The 23,334-nt window shown below is 41.6% G+C and overlaps 1 protein-coding gene across 9 annotated transcripts in view; it reads right to left on the bottom strand.

Moving 5' to 3' along the window:
• Positions 1-11,316: 11,316 nt before the first annotated feature.
• dlg5a (discs, large homolog 5a (Drosophila)) overlaps positions 11,317-23,334 on the bottom strand; it is a 183,879-nt gene continuing 171,861 nt past the window's right edge. For all 9 annotated transcript variants that reach the window (XM_080215948.1, XM_080215955.1, XM_080215951.1 and 6 more), the window contains 6 exons: positions 22,217-22,413; positions 21,044-21,187; positions 19,620-19,747; positions 18,535-18,644; positions 16,464-16,576; positions 11,317-13,347 (listed from right to left, as the gene is read on the bottom strand). In XM_080215948.1, coding sequence (XP_080072074.1) covers positions 13,244-13,347; positions 16,464-16,576; positions 18,535-18,644; positions 19,620-19,747; positions 21,044-21,187; positions 22,217-22,413 — 796 coding nt within the window. In that variant the 3' untranslated portion in view covers positions 11,317-13,243. The remainder of the gene's footprint in view (positions 13,348-16,463; positions 16,577-18,534; positions 18,645-19,619; positions 19,748-21,043; positions 21,188-22,216; positions 22,414-23,334) is intronic.

Raw genomic sequence — 23,334 nt, 5'->3', positions numbered from 1 at the left:
GAAGCCTGGCTGTTTATCCCACAGCAAGACAGAAGTCAATAACATACTTTACCTGGGCCAAAAGCACCCCACTTCTTTCACAGTCTCAACTATATACTCGGGTGAATTATTACAAAAGGTAATGATTGATACAAGTCACTGATCCAATCCTTGTTATGTTGACTGGTTAACCGTGGTCACATGCTTCCCAGCAGCAGAGTTCCCAACAGATGACTTGCTTCTTTCCATATTGATTACTATAACCTTCAATTGCACTCTAAAGCAGCACTCTATCCAGTTCCTCCACAAAATGAATACCTCATTGACAACTGTAAATTTTGGCCCAATTTCGGTTTATCCAAGACTGCAAGGAACTACAAGAGGTCACAAACGTAGCCCAATCCATCACAGAAACCAGCCTCCCACCCACTGAAACTTACTGCTACCTCGGAAAAGCAGCCCACATAATTAAGGACCCCACGGACTCCGGACATTCTCTCTCCCATCTTCTTCTGTCGGGAAAAGTCTGAGGACACGTACCAACCAACTCAAGAACAGCTTCTTCCCTGCTGCCATCAGACTTTTGAAAGGGCTTACTTGCATTAAGTTGATCTTTCTCTATAGCCTAGCTTTGACTGCATTCCGCACTCTCTCCTTTCCTTCTCCATGAATGGTATGCTTTGTCTGTATAGTGTACGAGACACATACTTTCCACTGTATACTAATACATGTGACAATGATAAATCAAATTATCCACAATGCTTTACGTTAGTTTTTTTTAATTCCATTTTATGGGATGTGGGTATTGCGGACTGGCCAGTATTTATTGCCTATCCCTAGCTACCCTTCAGGTGGTGGTGATGAGCAGCTTTCTTGAACTGCTGCGATCCCTGAGGTGTAGGTACACCCATAGTGCTGTTAGGGAGGGTATTTCAGTATTTTGTCCCCGCAAAAGTGAAGGAACAGTGATATATTTCATGATGGTGAGTGACTAGAAGGAGAACCTCCCGGTACAGTGTTCCCAGCTGGTAGTGTTCCCAGATATCTGCTGCTCTTGTCCTTCTAGGTGATCATGATCAAGGGTCTGGAAGGTGCAATCTAAGGAATCTTGGTGAGTTCCTGCAGTACATCTTGTAGCTGCCACACACAGCTGCCAAATGGGCTGCTTTGTCCTGGATTATCATTTGGCACAGGCTGGCGGTTAATCAACATAGGCAGTGATATTTGGCAAAGATTCTTCAAATATAAAGCAACAAATTGGAAAAATTAATACAAATTACTTTTCCATAAGTTATTCATTAATAGGTCAAAATTTTCAGTCAGTGGATATGACTCTCAAGCATGTTTGTTGCTGAATTACTAGATTAAGGTGTGTTGCAACTGAATTCATTGGACAGAATGAAATTCCAGATTGAGAATTAGTAGCAGCTCAAAACTCAAATTCTTGGTACCTTCATTGTAGGCTTTTCCTGATCACTTATTAAGCTACATTTCAGAAGCTAGCTAATTGTAACAAGATTCTTACCGTTTTTAGCTGCTTTGTTGTCAGTTGACATGCTTTACATATGTTAACACATATGTTAATGGAAAGGTGATGGCCTAGTGGTATTATCGCTAGACTATTAATCCAGAAACTCAGCTAATGTTCTGGGGACCCAGATTCGAATCTTGTCATGGTAGATGTTGAAATTTGAATTCAATAAATAATATCTGAAATTAAGAATCTACTGATGATCGTGAAACCATTGTTGATTGTCAGAAAAACCCATCTGGTTCACTCATGTCCTTTACGGAAGGAAATCTGCCATCCTTACCTGGTCTGGCCTAAATGTAACTCCAGAGCCACAGCAATGTGGGTCACTCTCAATTGCCGTCCAAGGGCAACTAAGGATGGGCAATAAATGCTGGCGAACCAGCGACATCCACGTCCCATGAATGAATTAAAAAGAAACAGTTATGGAACTGGATAAAAGTTAATTCAGAATATTATTTTGAATTAAATTGCAATTAGAATAAGGGAATATTGGCTTTGGCTAGCAAAGTTCAGAACAGAAATCGTGAAATTTGTCGACCTGTGAAGAACACAGGCTAGACTTCCAGATAAGAACAGTGCAAGTGAAAACCCCTTGAATTGCTTAAACAATTGGATGATTTAGGATTTTTCTGGATGGAGGCCAATGGCTCTCCCCACATGCACTGACTCTGCAATGGTGATTATTTACTTGTCTCTTTTCATATGCATCTTCATCTTTCAATTTCATTCTTGATCAGATGTTTATCCAATTCTTTTATGGAAAGTTCATCCACAGTTCACTGTTTTTTCTTGTATTCTGGTTTTGTGTGTTCATTTTTAAAGCTCCTATCTGTATACAGACTACACATGTAAGGTTAAGATGCAGCACTGCTTATAGTATCAGATTATATAGTCGACAAGTACCATAGAAGCAACAAACACACACTATCTAGAGTGCTCAATTTTCCAATTACACTGCAGTTTCAACTTACAAATTTTGGGTATTCAATTCCTTTTATCATTCTGCTCTGGAAATAAAAAAAACTCAGTTGTTAACATCCACACAGATTAGAATCCCTACAGTGCAAAAGGAGCCCATTCAGCCCATCAAGCCTGCATTGAACATTGGGCAGCACGGTGGCACAGTGGTTAACACCACTGCTTCACAGTACCAGGGGTCTGGATTCAATTTCCAACTCGGGTCGCTGTCTGTGTGGAGTTTGCACATTCTCCCTGTGTCTGCGTGGGCTTCCTCTGGGTGCCCCGGTTTCCTCCCACAGTCCAAAGATGTGCAGGTTAAGTTGGATTGGCCATGCTAAATTTCCCCTGAGTGTCAGGCTAACTAGGGTAAACGCATGTGTTTGCGGGGATAGGGCCTGGGTGGAATTGTGCCTGGTTTAGACTTGATGGGCCGAATGGCCTCCTTCTGCACTGTATGATTCTATGACAACAATCCCACCCAGGCCCTATCCCTGTAACCCCATGTTTTTACCCTGCTAGTTCCTCTGATGCTAAGGGGCAATTTAACAGGGCCAATTAACCTAACCCACACATGTTTGGATCATGGGAGGAAACCCATACAGACAGGGGAAGAATGGGCAAATGCCTCACAGGCAGTCACCCAAGGCTGGAATCAAACCCGGGTCCCTGAAGAGTTATAATGAAAGGCAATGTGTTTACTGTCCTCAGCCACAAATCTCAGCATTACTTCCAACTGCTGCTTTTATTTTAATGATACGAATTTAGGTAACGTAAATGGAATAAAAACTGCAACTTAAGGTATCAAAATGATTGTTAGCTAAGTATTGATATTGGACACCAGGGCTTAATTTATGAGTTCAGGTGTCATCTGTCTGAAATATCATTTTGATCCATCTGTGCATTGGGCTATAAAATTTGACAGCGAGTACCTTCTGTTCTCCCAGCATGTGGAGCTTGTACAGTTCAGAAATCATGGTTTGAACAGAGACGACTGAAGTAGATAGACGTAACAGATTGTTCCTCATCAGCTCAGGCTACTGAAATATTTCTATTCTTTTAAATTCAGTCATGGGGCCAATGTTTATTGCCCATCCCTAACTGCCATCCATTTAAGGGTCAACCATATTGCTGTGTTCTGGAGTCACATGTAGGCCAGAGCAGCAGGGTGGCACAGAAGTTAGCACTGCTGCCTCACAGCGCCAGGGGCCTGGGTTCGATTCCTGGCTTGGGTCACTGTCTGTGCAGAATCTGCATGTTCTCCCCATGTCTGTGTGGGTTTCCTCCGGGTGCTCCGGTTTCCTCCCACAGTTGAAAGATGTGCAGGTTAGGAAGATTGACCATGCTAAATTGCCCCTTAACGTCAGGGGAACTAGCTAGGGTAAATGAATAGGGTTATGAGGATAGAGCCTGGGTGGTATTGTGGTTGGTGCAGACTCAATGGGCCAAATGGCCTCCCTTCTGCACTATATGATTCTAATCTAAGAGACTAGATAAGGATGGTGGATTTCCTTCCCTAAAGGACATTAATGAACCAGATGGGTTTTAACAACAATGAAACGCATTCCAGATTTTTCTATTGAGTTCTGCCATGGTGGGATTTGAACCCAGGTCCCCAGATCTTGGCCTGTGTCTCTAGTTTGCTAATCAACAGTGACAGTGCCAGCACCTCTCCCAGTGTGATAAACTCATTACGATGACTTTAATCAGATCTGTAAATCAGATTTGGCTTAACATCACATAGGAGATACACCAATGCTAGGCAGTGAACAATTAGTCTCCTTGCTGAACACATCCATTGAAACAAATGGGAGGATCCATCATCACCATTTCTGTAAGCCTATCTCATACAATTGGTTACAAAACTAAGAAATGAAAACATATTAACTTTTTCATTCCCTCTAATTTCTCCTGATCCATGAACCTCCTCCATCCACCCCCACAATGAAAGCAGTGACCCATTTTCAGATATGTTCAAAAATGAAAATGATTCCCTAATCTCATCACTGAGGTCATTCCTATGAGATGGGAGGGGCTGGAACTCAATTTAATGTTTACCCACATATCCTCAGTTTCGGCAGGGTCTGTTAGATAATAACTTGGCATTTTATTTCCCTTCCCAAAAAAACAAAAATGCTCAATTTGTGAGATAGTGATTCATTATTCATAGAATCATAGAATTCCTGCAGTGAATCAGAGATAGAAATCATAGAAACCCTCCAGTACAGAAAGAGGCCATTCGGCCCACTGAATCTGTGCCAACAAGAATCTCACCCAGGTCTTATCCCCGTAACCCCACGTATTCACCCTGCTAATCCCGCTGACACTAAGAGGCAATTTAGCATGGCAGATCAACCTAACCTACACATCTTTGGAGTGTGGGAGGAGACCAGAGCACCCGGAGGAAGCCCACGCAGACACGGGGAGAATGTGCAAACTCCACAGAGCCACCTGAGGCTGGAATTGAATGTGGATCCCTGGAGCTGTGAGGCAGCAGTGCGAACCATTGTGCCATCCTACTGATGGTTAGGTGACAACACGTTCACAGCAGCATAGAGAAGAAAGTAAAACATTGTCAATATTCAAACTACAAAACGCTCCAACCCAACTTCAGAGCAATTTCTAATCAACACCAACTTGTTAGAAAGTCTAATTCTACTGTAGCTGGCTGATGGTGATGACAATTTGACTGGTTTATTGTTACTTGCACAGAATGCTGGAGGTAGCACTGCATTGAGCATAGCAGTATCATCCAGGCATGCCACAGTTGCTGGACGCTGCCTGAATGAATCCACTGATCTTCAGAGCAGCAGAATTTTGGGTAAGAATGAGGGCTGTAAATTCCTGCCCTGAAAGCATTCCCTATATGATCACCCTGTGTGATGTCTGTCAAGACAGCCTCTTGTAGGTGAACCCAAAGCACCCAAGTGCAAGTCTTAGCTTTGCTGAGATGCTCCCACTATGCTTGGCACATTTGCTATTGAAAGTTCCAGTGCTCATATCCATTAATTGCCAAGTATTTGAGGCTCACTGCAGTGCAGATAACTATCCATTCACGAGTGTGAAGCTAATGGGCACCTCTGATCCTCACCCTTGCTGGCTGTTGTGCATAAGTACCTCATATAAATGAAACTGCTTAGACAGCAACCTTCATATGTGCAAGCTCATGCAGAGCAGAATCCCTACGTGGTGTTACAAACACTGGAGCCATTCTGGAATTCAATAGCAGATGTTTCTCTTCACTCATACAGTAAGACTCCCTTGCAGGCACCACAGTTCATCTGCATTGTCTGGTGCATGTGATGGTAAGTGATGCAAGATGCTGTGAGGAGCTGCCTTACTCAGAGATTATAACACAAACAGGAGGACCAAAAGCAATCCTGTATTAGGCACAAGCGCAACATGATAACAGAGGATATAAGTGTTGACAATTTGGCACAATATATTGGCGGGGTAGGAGAAAAACATAACATAATTGCCGATTCAATGACCAATTTCTTGACAGTGGCATCGCTACAATTATTTACTGTGCCTCATAAACTACATTTACTCAGACAAAACCTCCAAGAAAGGAAAGAGTTCTTCCAAAGTTAAATAAATCTATCTGACTCGCTACACACTCTGAATTTTACTTTTCTTCCTTTAAAAAAAATTTGCAGGACCTATACTGCAAAATTGCACAAGATGAAGTTTCTTTATTAAGCAATGCGATGTTTATGTTATGTTTTTCCCCTACCACCAACCCCACACCAGCCAATATATCATGCCAAATTGTCAACACTTATATCCTTTGCTATCATGTTGCACTTGTTGAGTCCTGTGTGCCTAATACAGGATTGCTTTTGGTCCTCCTGTTTGTGTCATTTTTTTAGGCAGTTTGCTGCTGTACCAACAGACTTAATCAGAGATTGGCAGTATTGTCACTCTGTTCTTTGAAACTTACAAGGACAGGTGAACATCGGTCAATGTGTTGAAGCAAATGAAAGCCTTTATGCAATTCTTTCACTCTTAGATGCACCAGTGACTGAAGAGGAGACAAGATATCAAACATAATAACACACAATAGCACTGCAGAGTTTGCACTTTCTAGTTTCATCATCTCTCTCAATAATTTCACACCCTGTGGGTAGGGGTGGGATGTGGTCAGTACAGACTCGATGGCCAAATGGCCTCTTCTGTACTGTAGGGATTCCAAGGAACGTCCTCAAAAGGAATCTCTCTCAAGCGCTTAACCTGCAAAGATTAGTAATGAAACTAGGTAAATTTAGTAACTTAGAGAGGTCAAATTGAAATGCAACCCTTCCACCTTCCAAACTAAATAGCAATGCAATTAAAAAGCTTATGAAGATTTCTGTTAAGCCCCGATGATCCTTTGGTGCATACATTTTGATTGATACTGTTATCATATTTCTCTATTAGTTTTATCTCCTTGCACTACTGCGCACGTTAACCTTCTATTAGTGGCTATCAGGCATCAACACAGGATGATTTAAAGGTCATAAGGATGCATCTTGTGACCTGCGACACGCACCCACCGTTTCAAACTGGACTTCAGTTTTACCTCAACCAACTTGTGGAAGTCCATCGTTTTCCTCATTGCATTCCAGGTCCACAAACTTTCCACTCTTCTCATCTATTGGACCAGGTGCCTTCAGTTTGATAAAGCCATGAATTAACATTCCCAGAAGCGAGCAACTCAATGCTTCTGACAAAGAATGATACTGAAGAAATACCTTTCCTCTTTCCTCCAACAAATATAGTTCCTTAGCTAACTCCTTATTGCAGTTAAGAAATGCAACCACACCAATCTTTAAGTTAGAGGGACACAAGGACCTAGGTAAAGGAGACAGGGTAGCTGAGGGATAATGACCAGGGAGCATATTTGGTAGAAGGAGCTGTATAAAAAGCTGGTTAGGTCACAGCTGGAATATGGTGCACAGTTCTGGTCACCACAGTAAGTAAAGACATAATTGCCATGACCAGAAAACAGAGAAGACTTAAAATATTGCCAGGGCTGGAAAATCACAGCTATGAGGAAAGATTGGACAGGCTGGGATTGTTCTCCTTAGAACAGGGGATGCTGAGGGGGGTGACTTAATTGAGGTATATACAAAATTAGGGAGGGCTGAGGTAAGGTAGACAGGGGAGCTGATGGGCAATTACCAGGGGGCAGGTTTGGTAGAAGGATTAGAGGGGACTTGAGGAAAAGCTTTTTCCACCCAGAAGGTGGTGAGCATTTGGAATTCACTGCCCAAATTGGTGTTTGATCCAAAAATGCTCAATGTATTTAAAAAGGTGCCTGGATCTGCATCTAAAGTGCTGTAACTGCAAGACTACTTACGCAGTGCTAGGAAATGGGATTAAAATGAACAGCTAGGTTTTTTTGGCCAGTACAGACAAGATGAGCTGAATGGTCTCTTTCTGTGCTGTAATATTTCAGTGGTTCTGATGTATTATAAAGGTTTTAATGTTCCAAAATTGAACGCAAATTTGTCTATATTTAAGGAAGTTATTCTGCTTGTGTTTCACATCTTGAATGAATCAACATTTTCCTCAATTGTGAAAACTAAGCCTGATAGTCAAGGCAATCTGAGTAAAGCTTTTTCAGTCAGGCAAGGGTATAAACCTTTCTATTCCTGAAAGGTTTTAAAGTCAAACAGATTGTAGGTTTAAGTTGACAAGAGCAAAGATCGTGATCTGACAGGAGTACAATTGGCAATTTAACTGGATAAACACTCACAAAGGTGTCACTCATTTAAAAAAAGACCTTTCTCTCTGCTGTACTACTGTTTTGCACAAGAGTGAAGTTAGCACTTAATTTGAAGGCCACTGCTTTCCTTTTAAGTATCCTAACCACAGTATTCTTATTTTTATTAATTATAACCTCTTAATTTTCACCACCTACCTTCTAATTTGATGAATATTTACTTCAAGGTGCAATGTCATTTCTTGTCAGCTTGGATCTTGTACGTCTCTCTTGTGGAGACTATGAATTGGCTTCAAACTGTTCTTCAGAGCAAGCAAGGAGATGGATTGAAGTCTGTCTGGTCCACTCTGGCTTTGTAACTTTAAGAATGGAGTAAAAACTATTAAAAAAAACTCCTGATATGATGTATTGAGTGAGATACCAGTGGAGGCTGGAGTCTTTTCTATATCTGCAGCAAACTGACACACAAAAATAGATACCAAAAGAGAAAATGCTGGAAAATCTCAGCAGGTCTGGCAGCATTTGTAAGGAGAGAAAAGAGCCGGCGTTTCAAATCCAGATGACCAGTTGTCAAAGCCCTTGATAAAACTTTGATAAAGGGTCATCTGGACTCGAAATGTCAGCTGTTTTCTCTCCTTACAAATGCTGCCAGACCAGCTGAGATTTTCCATCATTTTCTCTTTTGGTTTCAGATTCCAGCATCCACGGTAATTTGCTTTTACTCAATAAAAGATGGCCCGTGCACAGGGGAGAAAAATGGGGATAAGTATTAACAATAAAAGCAGCAAAATGCTGGATGAACTCAGCAGGTCTGGCAGCATTGTCAGTCCACATTAGGTGACTTTATCCACCAGCTAGTAACCTCTTCAAAAATTTCAACCTAACTGGTGACAGGTGACCTTCCCTTCCAGATAACGTCAAGAGTCTCGAATTATCTCTTCACTGGACAAGAAGCTCACAGGTTGTAAAAATTCAACTGTCCTTTAGCAAAGGAACTGTACCATCTTTACTTCACCTGATGTGTGTCTGTGTGACTCCAGTCCTGCACCACAGTGGTTGATTTGTAAATGCCCTTTAATGTGGCCAAGCAAGTCACTCAAGTCACATCAAACTTTGATAAAGGCAGCCCATCCCCACTCTCTTGAAGCAATTTGGGATGGACGATAAATACCAGCCTTTCTCCTGTTACCCGCATTCTGAGAATGAATTAACAAAAGCAGTATTTCTAACTATCCCATCAGGGAATTTACTCTAATCAGGTCAAGTTAATGGTTGATAATTTCTAGTGCTGATTCATTGCCCTCCTTGAATGTCGTTAGCCTCCATGGGAGTAATCCCCGGCTCTGAGAAGCTTTAAATATCTAAGCAAGAGACTCATGAGGCACATCTTCCATTTCTATCAGTATCCTCATGTGAACATGATTGGAATGAGAAGTCCGGTCTGATTCGCAAACCTTCCTTCTTCCCAGGAGTACATCTGCATCCATTTTGACTGATGTAAACTTTAGCGCTCACGATATATTGAATGGTTGGAAGAAAGAAATGTAGAATACAGGAACAGGCCCTTCTGCCCACCAAGCCTGTGCTGATCATGATGCCCTAACTAAACTAAAAACAAAAGGTTCTGCCCTTACTCGGATAGTATCCTTCTACTTCATCCATATTCATGTACTCATCCAGACGCCTCTTAAATGTTGCTAATGTGCCTGCTTCCACAACCTCCTCAGACAGCGTATTCCAAGCACCCACCACTCTATGCGTGAAAAACTTACCCCACACATCTCCCTTAAACTTTACCCCCTCTCATCTTGAGCTTGTGCCCCCTTTTAAGTGATACTTCCACCCTGGGGAAAAGCCTCTGACTATCCACCCTGTCCATGCCTCTCATAATTTTGTAGATCCCTATCAGGTCTCCCCTCAGCCTCTGTCTTTCCAGCGAAAACAATCCAAGTTTATTCAGCCTCTCCTCACAGAAGCCACCATTTAAAACCTCTGCCCTATCCTGCAGGTGTATTCAAATCTGTCTAATGGAATCCTATAGGAGACCCTGATTCCTCGCAGAGTGAAAAAGGAGTTTTTTTAAAATTAAAGTTTATTTATTCGTCACAAGTAAGGCTTACGCTAGCATTGCAATGAAGTTACTGTGAAAATCCCCTAGTTGCCACACTCCGGCATCTGTTCGGGTAAACTGTGGGAGAATTTAGCGCAGCCAATGCACCCTAACCAGCACGTCTTTCAGACCGTGGGAGGAAACCCATGCAGATACAGGGAGAACATGCAAACTCCAGACGGTGACTCAAGCCAGGAATCGAAGCCGGGTTCCCCTGTGCTGTGAGGCAGCAGTGCTAAACACTGTGCTACCGTGCCACCCCATTACTGTTAGGGGAGAAACTAACTATTACATTGTGTTACAGTCACACAGAAAATTTCCTTCTTGTTTGCCCAAAATGCTGCTGATTAGACAACTGAAAATGTCAAAACTGAAATGGATAGATTTTTATTATGAGTACTGAGGGTTGGAGATCTGCAGTGGGTAGATCGGAATTAATACAGATGAATCATGATCTAAACTGAATGGCAGAACAGGCTCAAAAGGGGGCTGAATTTAAGTTTTTTTTTAAGTTTATTTATAAGTCACAAATAGGCTTACATTAACACTGCAATGAAGTTAATGTGAAAATCCCCTAGTTGCCATACTCTGGCACCTGTTCGGGTACACTGAGAGAATTCAGCATGGCAAATACACGTAACCAGCACATCTTTCAGACTGTGGGAGAAAACAGAGGCACTGGAGGAAACAGGGAGAACGTGCAGACTCCAAACAGACAGTGACCCAAGTCGGGAATCGAACCCGGGTCCCTGGCGCTGTGAGGCAGCAATGCAAACCACTGTGCCGCCCGTCTCCTGTTGCTCTGAACAAAACATATGGAGGCACAAATAAAATCAGGAGCAAGGGAAACACACTGCTAAAGCTAGATAACTTTTTCTTGCTCTTCAGACTGTCGAGCCCAATGCAAAACTTCATTGCTGGCCCTTGCTGGGTTTGGAGCCTGCTGCCTGATAGGATAGTCAAACCGCTTACCTAGAATCCAGCCAGTCCACTTCAAACACAAAGGGGCAAGTTGAAGAAATACACATATTGAATATCAGAAATTGACCTTTATTCTTGTACTAATCAATCGCTTTACATTTGATACAAAGTAACATTCTTCTTTCAGCATGGGGATGGGGGATGGGGGATGGGGGCGGGGGAGGGATTGGGAAGGAAAGACATCAGTACCTGTTTCTCTGTACCATTTCTGTCACACTTTGACTGTACCCTGCAGCAACTTACACTGGCAGTAGGTGCACAGGGGTCAAACCACCAGTTCAGTGAGTTTGGATTTCCATATTGAGCCAAAACAAAAGTTCCATCAGTATATACTTTGAATGTAAAGAAGGGAAGCTTCCTCACTGCCAGGCCAAGCTTTGTAGGAATAAATCAAATTGTCTGCAGAACATGAAGTCAAATGTATGACCCGGCCAAATGTTAAATTAGAATTGAGGTCGAAAGTAAGTACAATTTTTGTTTTAAATCGAATTGTTAAAACGTGGAACAACTTTTTGTTCTGCGCTTTTTGTGAAACAGCGTGCAAGAAAACATCCCTTTTCATTACAGAATGCAAAAGTAAGCAATTTGCTTGAACGCATGAAAGGTCACCATACTCTGGGCGATTCGTGAAATGTAAGGAAGTCCTGTGCTTCTCTGAATGATTCGATTTGCATTGAAGTCTGTAGGTACAGCAGCGAACTGCCTAAAAAAAACTGACACAAACAGGAGGACCAAAAGCAATCCGATATTAGGCACAGAGGACTCACAAGTGCAACGTGATAACAGAGGATATAAGTGTTGACAATTTGGCACAATATATTGGCAGGAGGGTGGGAGTAGGAGAAAAACATAACATAAGCATTGCATTGCCGATTCAATGACCAATTTCCTGACAGTGGCATCACTACAATTATTTACTGTGCCTCATAAACTACATTTACTCAGACAAAACCTCCAAGCAAGGGAAATAGTTTTTCCAAAGTTAAATAAATCTATCTGACTCGCTACACACTCTGAATTTTACTTTTCTTCCTTTAAAAAAAAAACTGCTGGACATATACTGCAAAATTGCACCAAGATGAAGTTTCTTTAATATTTACAACTTTTAAAAAGTGTCATATCAGCATGCCAGGCCTAGCTAAATAGCTCATTACCCCTTGCTACATATCATTAGGCCCAACAATTAATGTATTAGTTTATACAATATGATCAGATACATTATGCTGTTTAAATATCAAGATCCATGCAGAAAAATATATTTTTGACAGACAAAAGGGAACGAACAAAAAAAATGCAGTGGTCTGCCCTTTTACAGGAGTGCACAAAGAAAATCATAATCCACTCCAAAAACAGTACCAATCACATTACCTTTTCCCAACTAGATGATACCCCCCCACCCCCCGACTCTGTACCAATTTTGTTAGGTTAAAACTGCCAATAGAAATCACGGGGCACTATCATGTAGCCAGTTAAACATGACTGTACACATGCACAAACTTCACCCCATTCAGTCTTATCCAAAATACAAAGAATAAGAAATAAGGATATAAACATTCACGTAAACATTTAAAACAAATACTCAGGAAACATTACTTGTAAACGTGTGATTCTAAGTTTTAGTTGCAGCATTACTTCTTCCAACTTGTATTTTAGGAAGGGGGGGAGGGGTAAGAGAAGGTGGAGTAATATATATATAGATATATTTTAAAATCAGTCCTGAATATATCCAATTTGAAGGGTATTTTAACTTTGCAGGAGTACACTGAATGCTAGTTCAAAGCCTATTCAACAGCGTTTAGTCAACGCCCTCAGGCTGGGATATTTTTCCGCTCACTATAAGTCTCTTCAGCACACTGTTCATTCAGTCTAATCTCCAATCTTCAGACTCTTTTTCAACGCGTTCTCAACACAGCTACAATCAACTTTAAAACCTTTACAGGTGCATCTGTGAATTCCGAGCTGTCCTGGTGGGATCTTAGAGAGTTCCAGCTGGAATCCAGAGGACTTTGTTTTGTTCTTGATCAACAATTGTCATGATCTGAGTGCAAATGTAGGGCAGGCTGCCTCCCTGGACAATACCTGCAAAGAGACGGAGGATGATTAATAGTTAGAAAGAGACTGTCCATTTTGTCGGGTCTTCTTTGATTATAAATTGATGATACAACGTTAGAATTTCTAGAGGTAATCACAAGCATAAAGCCCTTTCAAAATCTTCACTTTCCGCTGGGGGTTATTACAAGCCTGCCGATTACTCAACTCCCCTGCAACGCTTATTTAATACAGTAAAAAGTCTGACAACACCATGTGATCAGATCTTCACAGTTCACTATTTATATTTCAAAGGGATGTGACAAAAGATAATAAATGATACAAGGAAAACATAACGGGCAGGAGTTTATGGCCTCACTCATCCCAAAACGGTAAAACCCCACCCAAGGTCAACAGACTGTTATAGGGTCAGCCCCTCGCCTGTGGCAGGTGGGACAGTGAAATTCTAGCCAACATTTCACAAAATATCACAATAAATACATCAATATAACTTGGACTTCAAAGGAAAGTAACAATTAAACTATTTCTAAGCTTCAATATTCTCCTACTTTTGTCCTCTCCTGAAAGCAGCGATTTATCTGGCACGGCCCAGATGTTACCTCACCCATCTTGCCCTTTTGCCTTGCAGAGATCAATTAGTATTTTCAGTGAATTTTACAATGGGAGGCCTGACAATGTCGTCATCTGGATCTTCACACAGACACTTTCCAGCAGTGATCAATGGACAGCTACAGACGCAGAGTTCCTCTTCACTAGCCCAGGATGGCCCTGCTGCTATCAGTTAACTTCATCTTAGATGAAGAAACCAAGGATTAAACCTGCGCTAAATGACTCAGTACCACATGGTACCATAGATCTACTCACTGTACCTTAAACTCAATTGGCTGGACAGCTGGTTTGTGATGCAGGGTGATGCCAATGGTGCGACTTTAATTCCTGTACTGGCTGTGGTTATTCATGAAGGGCCCTGCATTCTCAACCTTGCCCCTTGCTAGCGGTGTGGTGACTCTCAGTTAAATCATCACCAGTCAGCTCTCCCCCTCAAAGTGGAGAGTAGCCTGTGGTCATCTGGGGTGTTATATCAGTTACAATATTTATAGTTATAATTATCATGTTAGTTTTACAGTGACTGTATCATTACCATGAGGATAAATATTCCAACTAGTTAACAAACGACGTAAAGAAAACAGATGATTAGGAACGAAACAATATCGTACATATCTCACTCATAGCACAATCTATTAAATGACCTTACTTATAAAATATTAATCATATCCTATCATATATCATGTGAATATTGCTTTAGCATCAATTATTTTCCCAGGAGAAGCAAAAGGCAAAAAAGAAAAAAATGATAACAGTCCAAGGAATCTGATTTTTTTTAATGTGGCCACAATTTCAAGCATCAGAAAATCAGGGGATATAACTCAGTATCTTCACTATATCATGTCAAGCCTATCCAGTGCAAAATTACTTTCAACATTACTGTAGGAAGTATTATGGGCAGGATTTCTGGCCGTGCTTGCCCCAAGACCAGAAAATCCTGCCCGAGGTCAAAGGATCTTTGCATGGTCCTGTCCCGCCCACTCTGATTCCTGTGGCAGGTGGGATGGGAAAATTCTGCCCTACGTATCTGCGCGAAAAAATTTAAAGAACGTAAGGCCTTTGCATCCTTGAATCACTGCTGTATGTTTATTTCTAACCACTGAAACCAGTATGGACAATTATTGATTAAACATTTGTTGTCTTTCAATGTCTGACACCTGCAGTTAACATTAATCTCAAAGGCATTTTATGTTTTGAAGTCCGCACTCTAAAGCTGTTTCCTGTAGTTGGAAATTCACAGCAGAATGGCATTGGGCACTGCCATCTAGTGTTATCATACTGTTAGTGCGCTGAAAATGCACTCATCGAATCAAAAGTGCACAGAAAATATAAAGCAGAAACCAAAGGAAACAACAATAAATGGTTTAGAACTTAGCTTCGACTTTTGGATTGGATTATGCCACAAGAAAGAATTAAGCTAGTGTATGGATTGTCTTAAGTGTTGAGTTGTTGCTTAATTTAAGACTGGCACGAAACGGAACAACAGCCTCACATTTTCGAACGATTCTTCAGGTGAGGATAGGATATTATACTTAGCCTTTTTGCCACTTTACTTAAAACATCTACATAATTTCACTGTACTGGAAGAAAGTAATTATTTCCATAATGTTAGAATACTAAAGTAAAATTGATGGAGATTTTAAAATCTAGATAATCTGAACCATTCTTTCAAACCAATCATTTCCAGTGTAACTTAGCTTCATTTTATTTTATCTTTCCTTGAACAATGGTTCACCTTGCGATAATGACCTAATATGGATCTCCATTGATTGCAAGTTACAGAAAGGACGGATCTGAACGTTAGACCTTGTCAAGTACAAAGAGGCTGATACTCTAAACTCAATGCTAGAAAGAAGATTTAAAACGTCCAAATGAATTAACAACTGGTAGAGTTGCAATCATGCGCTGTTGGCCACTTTGTAAATAAGTTTAGGTCATAGTTTCAAACTATGCAACAACTAATCTCCACTAGGTCTCCTTGAATTTGGTAATGGACTTTTGGACAGATTTTGCACAGAAGCCCTTGGGACACTAAGGAGCAATTCAACCCACCTAATCTGCACATCTTTGGACTGTGGGAGGAAACCGGAGCACCCGGAAGAAACCCATGTAGACATGGGAAGAATGTGCAAACTCCACAGATTCACCAAGATTGGAATCGAACTTGGGTCCCTGGCACGGTGAGGTAGCAGCACTAATCACTGTGCCACCCCTTGGGACGTTAACTGGTATTGAATTCTTATGTTGAACTGTTCCTTGCAGAATATTTTGTATATTGAATTTTAATGTCATACACAGTACTTCAACATGCATGGAGTTAATTGAGATTTATAAATGTTCCAACTGGTTGAGGTTTGTCAAACACCAAAGTCCCCTTGAATGAATACTGAACTAGCTACAGCAGTGCTTGTGATTGGCAAATAAAAATTAAGAAATGATAAATCTTGGATTTAGGTAAACCCCTCCCCTGCCGCATATAAGTTAAGATGCGAGTTATAGGTCTACACTAACTGCTGCAGTCTGACACAGCAGATGCTTACCTGTAAAAAACTTGGTGTACTCCTGTTCAATCTTCTGAGCAGCCTCAAACTGTTCCTTGGAATGTTTTTTTTGTGTACCTTTGTCCCGCAGAAAGATTGGGTCCTTTTGCTCTCTGCAAATAACAATGCAATCATTGCAGAGTTTGGTCAAACCAGTGTAGTGGAATTCTTAAAAAGGACAAGGACATATACGTGTTCTTACAATCAAATGACATTTGTTATTGGCATTTTTTTGATTTTTTTTAAAACAGGAGGTCGCTGGCTGGGTCAGCATTTATTGCCCATCCCTAATTGCCCTTGAGAAGGGCAAAGTGAGCTGTCTTCTTGACCATTGCAGTCCCTGTAATGCAGGTACATCCTCATTGCATTGAATACATAAATATTAATTTGACATGCTTTTGCAATTTTCTGTGATATACTTTATTCAGGAACAGCACAATATGCTACATTAACAGAAAATGTTGGAAATACTTGGCAGGTCAGGCAGCATTTGTGGAGACAGCAACACACTATAGTGCATTGAACTCCAGCTGCCACTTGTCTGCCCAATTCACCAACATGTCTAAGTCCTTTTGAAGTTCAAGACTATTCTCACAGTTGACAATGTTTCCAATCTTCGTATCACCAATAAATTTTGAAATCATGTCATTAAAAAGAGAAAGGCTCCCAATACTGACTCCCTGGGGAACTTCACTACAAACCTGTCTCTGATCTGAAAAACAACCATTTAGCACTCCTCTCTGTTTCCTGTTGCTCAGCCAATTTCTTATCCAAGTTAGCTGGTCTGATTAACAAGTTTGCGGATGATACTAAGATTAGTGGAGTTGTGGATAGTGATGAAGATTGTCAGAGAAAATACAGGACATAATCTGGAAAATTGGGCAGAGAAATGGTAAAGCCATCAGGGGCATAGACACGTAAGAGAGATTTGGGAGTTCAGGTCCACAGATCCTTAAGTGGCAGCAAAGGTGGAAAAGGTGAAGAAAGCATAGGGCATGTTTGCCTTCATCAGATGGGGCATTGAGTACAAGAGTTGACAAATTATGTTACAGTTATAATAAAACGTTGGTTAGGCTACATTTGGAATGCCATGTCCAATTCTGGTTGCCCCACTACCAGAAGGATGTGGAGGCTTTGGAGAGAGTACGGAAAAGGTTTACCAGGATGTTGCCTGGTATGGAGGACATTTGCTATGAGGAGAGATTGAATAAACTGGGATTGTTCTCCCTGGAAAGACAGAGGCTAAGGGGGGGCAACCTGATACAAGTTTATAAAATAATGAGGGGTATAGATAGGATGAACAGTTGGAAGTTTTTTCCTAGGGCAGAAATGACAATTACAAGAGGGCACAAGTTCAAGATAAGGGGAGAAAGTTTCAGTGGAGATGTGCAGGGGGTAAGTTTTATTTTTACAGAGGGTGAAGGGGGCCTGGATTGCACTGCCAAATGAGGTGGTTGAGGCAGTTACGTTAGCCACATTTAAGACTTATCTTGATAGGCATATGAACAAATGGGGAATAGAGGAAAGCAGTTGGTCTAGATAGGACAATGTGATCGGAGCAACCCTGGAGGGCTACAGGGCTTGTTCCTGTGCTGTACTGTTCTTTGTAATGTCTACATTCCCTTTTATTCAATGAGCTGGAATTTTGCACACAGGTCTGTTATGCAGCACTGCATCAAGTTCCTTTTGTAAATCCATATACGTCATATCAACAGCACTGCCCTGAGCCCTTATCAACCTCCTTAAAATATTCCAGTAAGTTAGTTAAACATGATTTTCCCTTAATGAATCCATGCTGGCAAATTCCTGCGGATGCTGGAATCTAAAACCAAAACAGAAAATGCTGGAAAATCCCAGCAGGTCTGACAGCATCTGTGGAGAGAGAATAGAGCCAATGTTTCGAGTCAGGGTGACCCTTCATCTAGCCTCGTAATGTTGGCTCTATTCCCTCTCCAGCTGTCAGACCTGCTGAGATTTTCCAGCATTTTCTATTTTGATCTCATATTTCCAGCACCAGCATTTAAGAAGAGCTACCCTAGTCACAATGTTTTAAATAAATGATTCTACTCACTTGATTTGCTTTAGGTTTTTGTACCGTATGAATATAACAATTGGATAGATGTGAATTCGGTGCAGACGCTCAATGGCATGTGGCGCAATATCAAGCAAGCAATGGCAGTCCTAGGAATAAAGTCAAAAAGAAAATGAAGGAAAGCAAACATAATGGCAGCTAATCACGTTTTATAATTAGAACGACTATCCACAAAGGTACCCGCCTTGGCTCAGTCAGAAAGTCTCAGGTTGGAACCCCACTCCAGACAGAGTCTAGGTTGACATCTCATTGCAATACTGAGAGGGTTGCCACATCTTTATCTTTCAATTCATTTGTTAACCTGAGGACCCACCTGAGGTCCTCTCAGGGTAGATGCAAAGAATTCCAAGGCATTTCTCGAAAAAGTGCAGGGGTGCTCTGCTGGTGATCTCGCCAGCATTTACACCTCAACCGACACCACTAAATAGCCACGTCACTGTGTGCAAGTGGGCTGCAACACTTGCCTATAACAGCTGGACATCTTGAGGATGTGAGAGATGCTACGTAAATGCTCCTACTTTTCTTCATGATGTGGAGATGCCGGCGTTGGACTGGGGTGGGCACAGTAAGAAGTCTCACAACACCAGGTTAAAGTCCAACAGGTTTATTACGAATCACACGCTTTCGGAGCATTGCTCCTCACCTGATGAAGGGGCAATGCTCCGAAAGCTCGTGATTCCAAATAAACCTGTTAGACTTTAACATAATTGTGTAAAATGTTGTTATAAACAGCAATACAACTAACGTACTGATACATCAATATTGGTGCTTAAGAATGTCTTGTGGCAAGCTTCAGCTAGGTTTCTTAAACACCTAAATAAAGAGGGCTTTTAACCTCTTAAAGACATGGGAGCAGGAACAATGATTTCTTTATAATCCATGATGCAAACCATTCAGTCTTGCTATTGGGACTGGAACCAATCTAGATTGCCATGCTGCTTATAACTTTTGAAATGTTATTGAGTAACTTGTATCCCTGTTGAGCTGACAACAGACATTGTAATGCCAATTTGAAGTATAAATGATCAAATCATATAAATCAGAGGAAGTAGAGAGAGAGGAACCTTCTCAGTTATTTCTTTAATGGAGGCAACAGTTGTGACATCAAAATGGCCACTCCTCCTCTTGTAATCGATGAAGAGATAGTCTGCCACTCCGCGTTCAATGGCTTGCTGGGAAGCCTTCATAACCTCTGAATTGAAAAGTGGAAACACAAATTAGTCAGTGGAGCAGTTCTGTTTTCAAACAGATTCAATTTTATTTGACTGTCTCATACCAAACGGCTAATCTAGTCTTCAACTAATAATGAGGCTTTACTAATATCTGAATGCGAGTCACTAATCGGACAGCAAAGCAGACAAGCAACAGCATGAACATTTTAATCAAGAAACTACCACAAGTAAAGAATAAACTCGGTTCAAAAGCCAAAATAAAAAAAAACATCCAAGTCTCCTTTTAATTAGATTAGCATCTGGCAATAAATCCCAAATATCCACTCACTCTCTTACAGAACTCTTTTGTGACAATACTCTTACCTGACTAGTCTAACCAAGAACCTTACCTATACAGTATATATGGACATTCACAAGTCAATGATGAACAAAAGGGCTTAAAGGGACTCTTCAGGGTTGAAAAGAAATTGCAAAATTCACAATGACACAAGATAAAGATTGGGTGACAGGGTGGTTAGCACTGCTGCCTCACAATGCCAAGGACCCAGCTTCCATCTCCGGCTTGGGTCACCGTCTGTGTGGAGTTTGCACACTCTGCATGGGTTTTCTCCGAGTGCTCTGGTTTCCTTCCACAGATGTGCAGGTTAGGTGGATTGGCCATGCTAAATTGCCCCTTAGCGTCAGGGAAACTAGCTCGGATAAATGCATGCAGTTATGGGGATAGGGCCTGGGTAGGATTGTGATCAGTGCAGACACGATGGGCTGAATGGCCTCTTTCTGCACTGTAGGGATTCTGTGATAAACTCAATGAAAGGGGGTCAACCTCTGGGTTCTGGTGCAAGGTCACAGCCTCAAACAACGGGCAGGATTTTATGGCCTCACTCGAGTGAGACTGGAAAATCCCACCCTAGGTCAACGAACATTTCCACTGTCTGCTCCTTGCCTGCTCTGATTCTGTGGTGAGGCAGGGGCAATAGCATTCTAACGATTAACTCTGTTTCTCTGCCCACAGATATTGTCAGAATTGCTGGGCATTTCCACATGTCCTGATTTTAGTTCAGCCTCTTGGACCTCAACACAGTTTTCATTCCCCCAGTTTGATGGAGCATGTTTTTATTAAAGTAACGTAACAATTCTTTGAAGAATGTTTAAGAATTACAACCAGAAATATTTTAATGGCAGAAAAGACACTTCATTTCAGAAGGTTATCAAACACAGGGAATAATGATGAAGAAACGTTGATATTCAGATAAATCTTCAAAGAAACCACAAAAAAGTATTCGAGAAAGAAAGAGAATCTGTTGATTTACACTTACCTAGTGGGCATCTGCAGAACTTTCCAGAGGAATCTTTAACTAACATGTCCTTCACAGCATCCACTAATGGTCCCAAGATTAGCACAGGCCTCGGAGAGATGCATTCTATCTTCTGTACTCTTTGATAAGCTAAACTTCCACAATCTAGCAGTGAAAAGAATTCCAATGCACAGTCAACCTTAACAATATTTAAAATAGCAGTGACAAATGACAAATCAGAGCTGCGTTTAGCAAGCGATGCAGGACAACTAGGTAAAGAAACCCTTGGTGACTACTATGATAATCTTACATCTTTGAGACTGCTGATCAGGGTCCACCTCAATGAATTAAAGCTCTGCTTGCCATTAAACTCACTTTAATAACATCTCCTCAGAAGTTGGGCTTTCCCAATCTTCTTCTCACATAAGCCAAGGTTAACAGCTAGAGTTGGTCGCTCATTTGTCCTTGTGAATGAATCACAAAAAGTTGGTTTTCAGGTGCAGCAGATAATTAAGGTGGCAAATGGAAATTTGCCCCAGAGAAATGGAGTTTAAAAACAGCGAGGTTATGTTGCAGCTGTATAAGGTGCTGGTGAGGCCACACCTGGAGTACCGTGTACAGTTTTGGTCTCCTTACTTGAGAAAAGGTATACTGGCACTGGAGGGGGTACAGAGGAAATTCACAAGGTTGATTATGGAGTTGAGAGGGTGGGCTTATGAGGACAGACTGAGTAGGCTGGGACGATACTCACTGCAGTTTAGAAGAATGAGGGGAGATCTTATAAAAACAAAGAAGATTATGAAGGGAATTGATAAGATAGAAGCAGGGAGGTTGTTTCCATTGGCGGGTGAAAGTAGAACTAGGGACCATGGTCTCAAAATAAGGGGGAGCAGATTTAGGACTGAGTTGAGGAAGAACTTCTTCACCCAAAGAGTTGTGAATCTGTGGAATTCTCTGCCCAGTGAAGCAGTTGAGGCTGCCTAATTGAATGTTTTTAAGGCAAGTATAGATAGATTTTTGAACAGTAAAGGGATTAAGGGTTATGGTGAGCAGGCGGGCAAGTGGAGTTGAGTCCATGAAAAGATCAGCCATTATCTTATTGAATGGTGGAGCAGGCTCCAGGGGCCAGATGGCCTACTCCTGCTCCTAGTTCTATGTTCTTATTTCTTCACAAAAAATTAACAAAACAAATACCTTCCAACAAAGGGATAGAATCAGTGCTTATGGCATCAAGGGCCAACATCTCCTTTCCATCTTTTGAATTATTCCTTTTGTGTTTTTGCTTTCGTCTGAAGAATGATCTTCGGGCTGCCGCTGACAGAGTCTTCACCGAGCCATTTTCATCCTTGACCTCTGACATACTATGTCTTCTGCAAAATTCCTGATCCATCCTGCCAGAATATAATTCGACAGCATGCCATAGTTAAAAACTAACATGGGAACTCTAAAGAGCAAGGAAGGAAGTGATATTGCAGTAGCACATAAGCACTTAGGAATGATTTCTGACATGGGGGCCTGAAGTTCCTCAGGTGGCTAATCGGAGACAGATAGCTACTGCACTCCTGGTTTTTACCTCAACTTTTTTCCTATCCTGTCTCACTACCTTTCCAACTTAGGCCAGACAAGATCCAAGGAGTGTGAATGTGTCTCTAGGGCCTAACAACGAAAAGCAGCAAGGAGGCCAGCCCGCCCTTTACAGGGGATGGGGGAATCCTGTGGGTTAGGGAGTTCCTAACAGGGGAGTTCAGTTCCTTGGGGGAGGGAACGGCGGGTGCTGAAGGGGGAGGGGTTGAGGAGTAGAGGAGAGTTGAAGGGAGGTTGGGCAAGGACGAGTCTGGGGGTAATCCAGTAGGGAGGGACAGTAGCAAGGGGTGTTGGGGTGTCCCATGGATCTGGACAATAGTTATCCAGAAGGTAAATTTAAACATTTTCAGGGTAGCTATTGATGTAACCCAGACTCAGAATCACAACATTTTTTTCAATCCGAATTTCATTTTTGGATGGTTCCCAGTGGAGGGTGATTGCCCAAGGGAATGTTGCATTTCTGGGCAATTGCTGTGCAAACCTCACATGGGAACACCGAAGGACATTCCCCACCGCATCTTTAGGGTACTGCCCTGGAGCTTGGAGGTTAAGGCCCATAGTTTCTGTAGTAGTATAGACAAATGAAGCAGGCAATTTAAGAACAGCAAGGTGTTACAAATCACAGAGACAGATGACTAGTTATTCTATTTTTATCCTGTCAATATGGACAAGAGTAGGTCAGGTTACTACGAGAATTTGTGGGCACTTTTTCAAAGAAGTGTCACAAA

The sequence above is a fragment of the Carcharhinus amblyrhynchos genome, chromosome 31 (assembly GCF_965287045.1).
Source record: "Carcharhinus amblyrhynchos chromosome 31, sCarAmb.v2.hapA, whole genome shotgun sequence".
Classification (NCBI taxonomy): Eukaryota; Metazoa; Chordata; class Chondrichthyes; order Carcharhiniformes; family Carcharhinidae; genus Carcharhinus; species Carcharhinus amblyrhynchos.
This window is presented reverse-complemented; position numbering and strand designations above follow the sequence as displayed.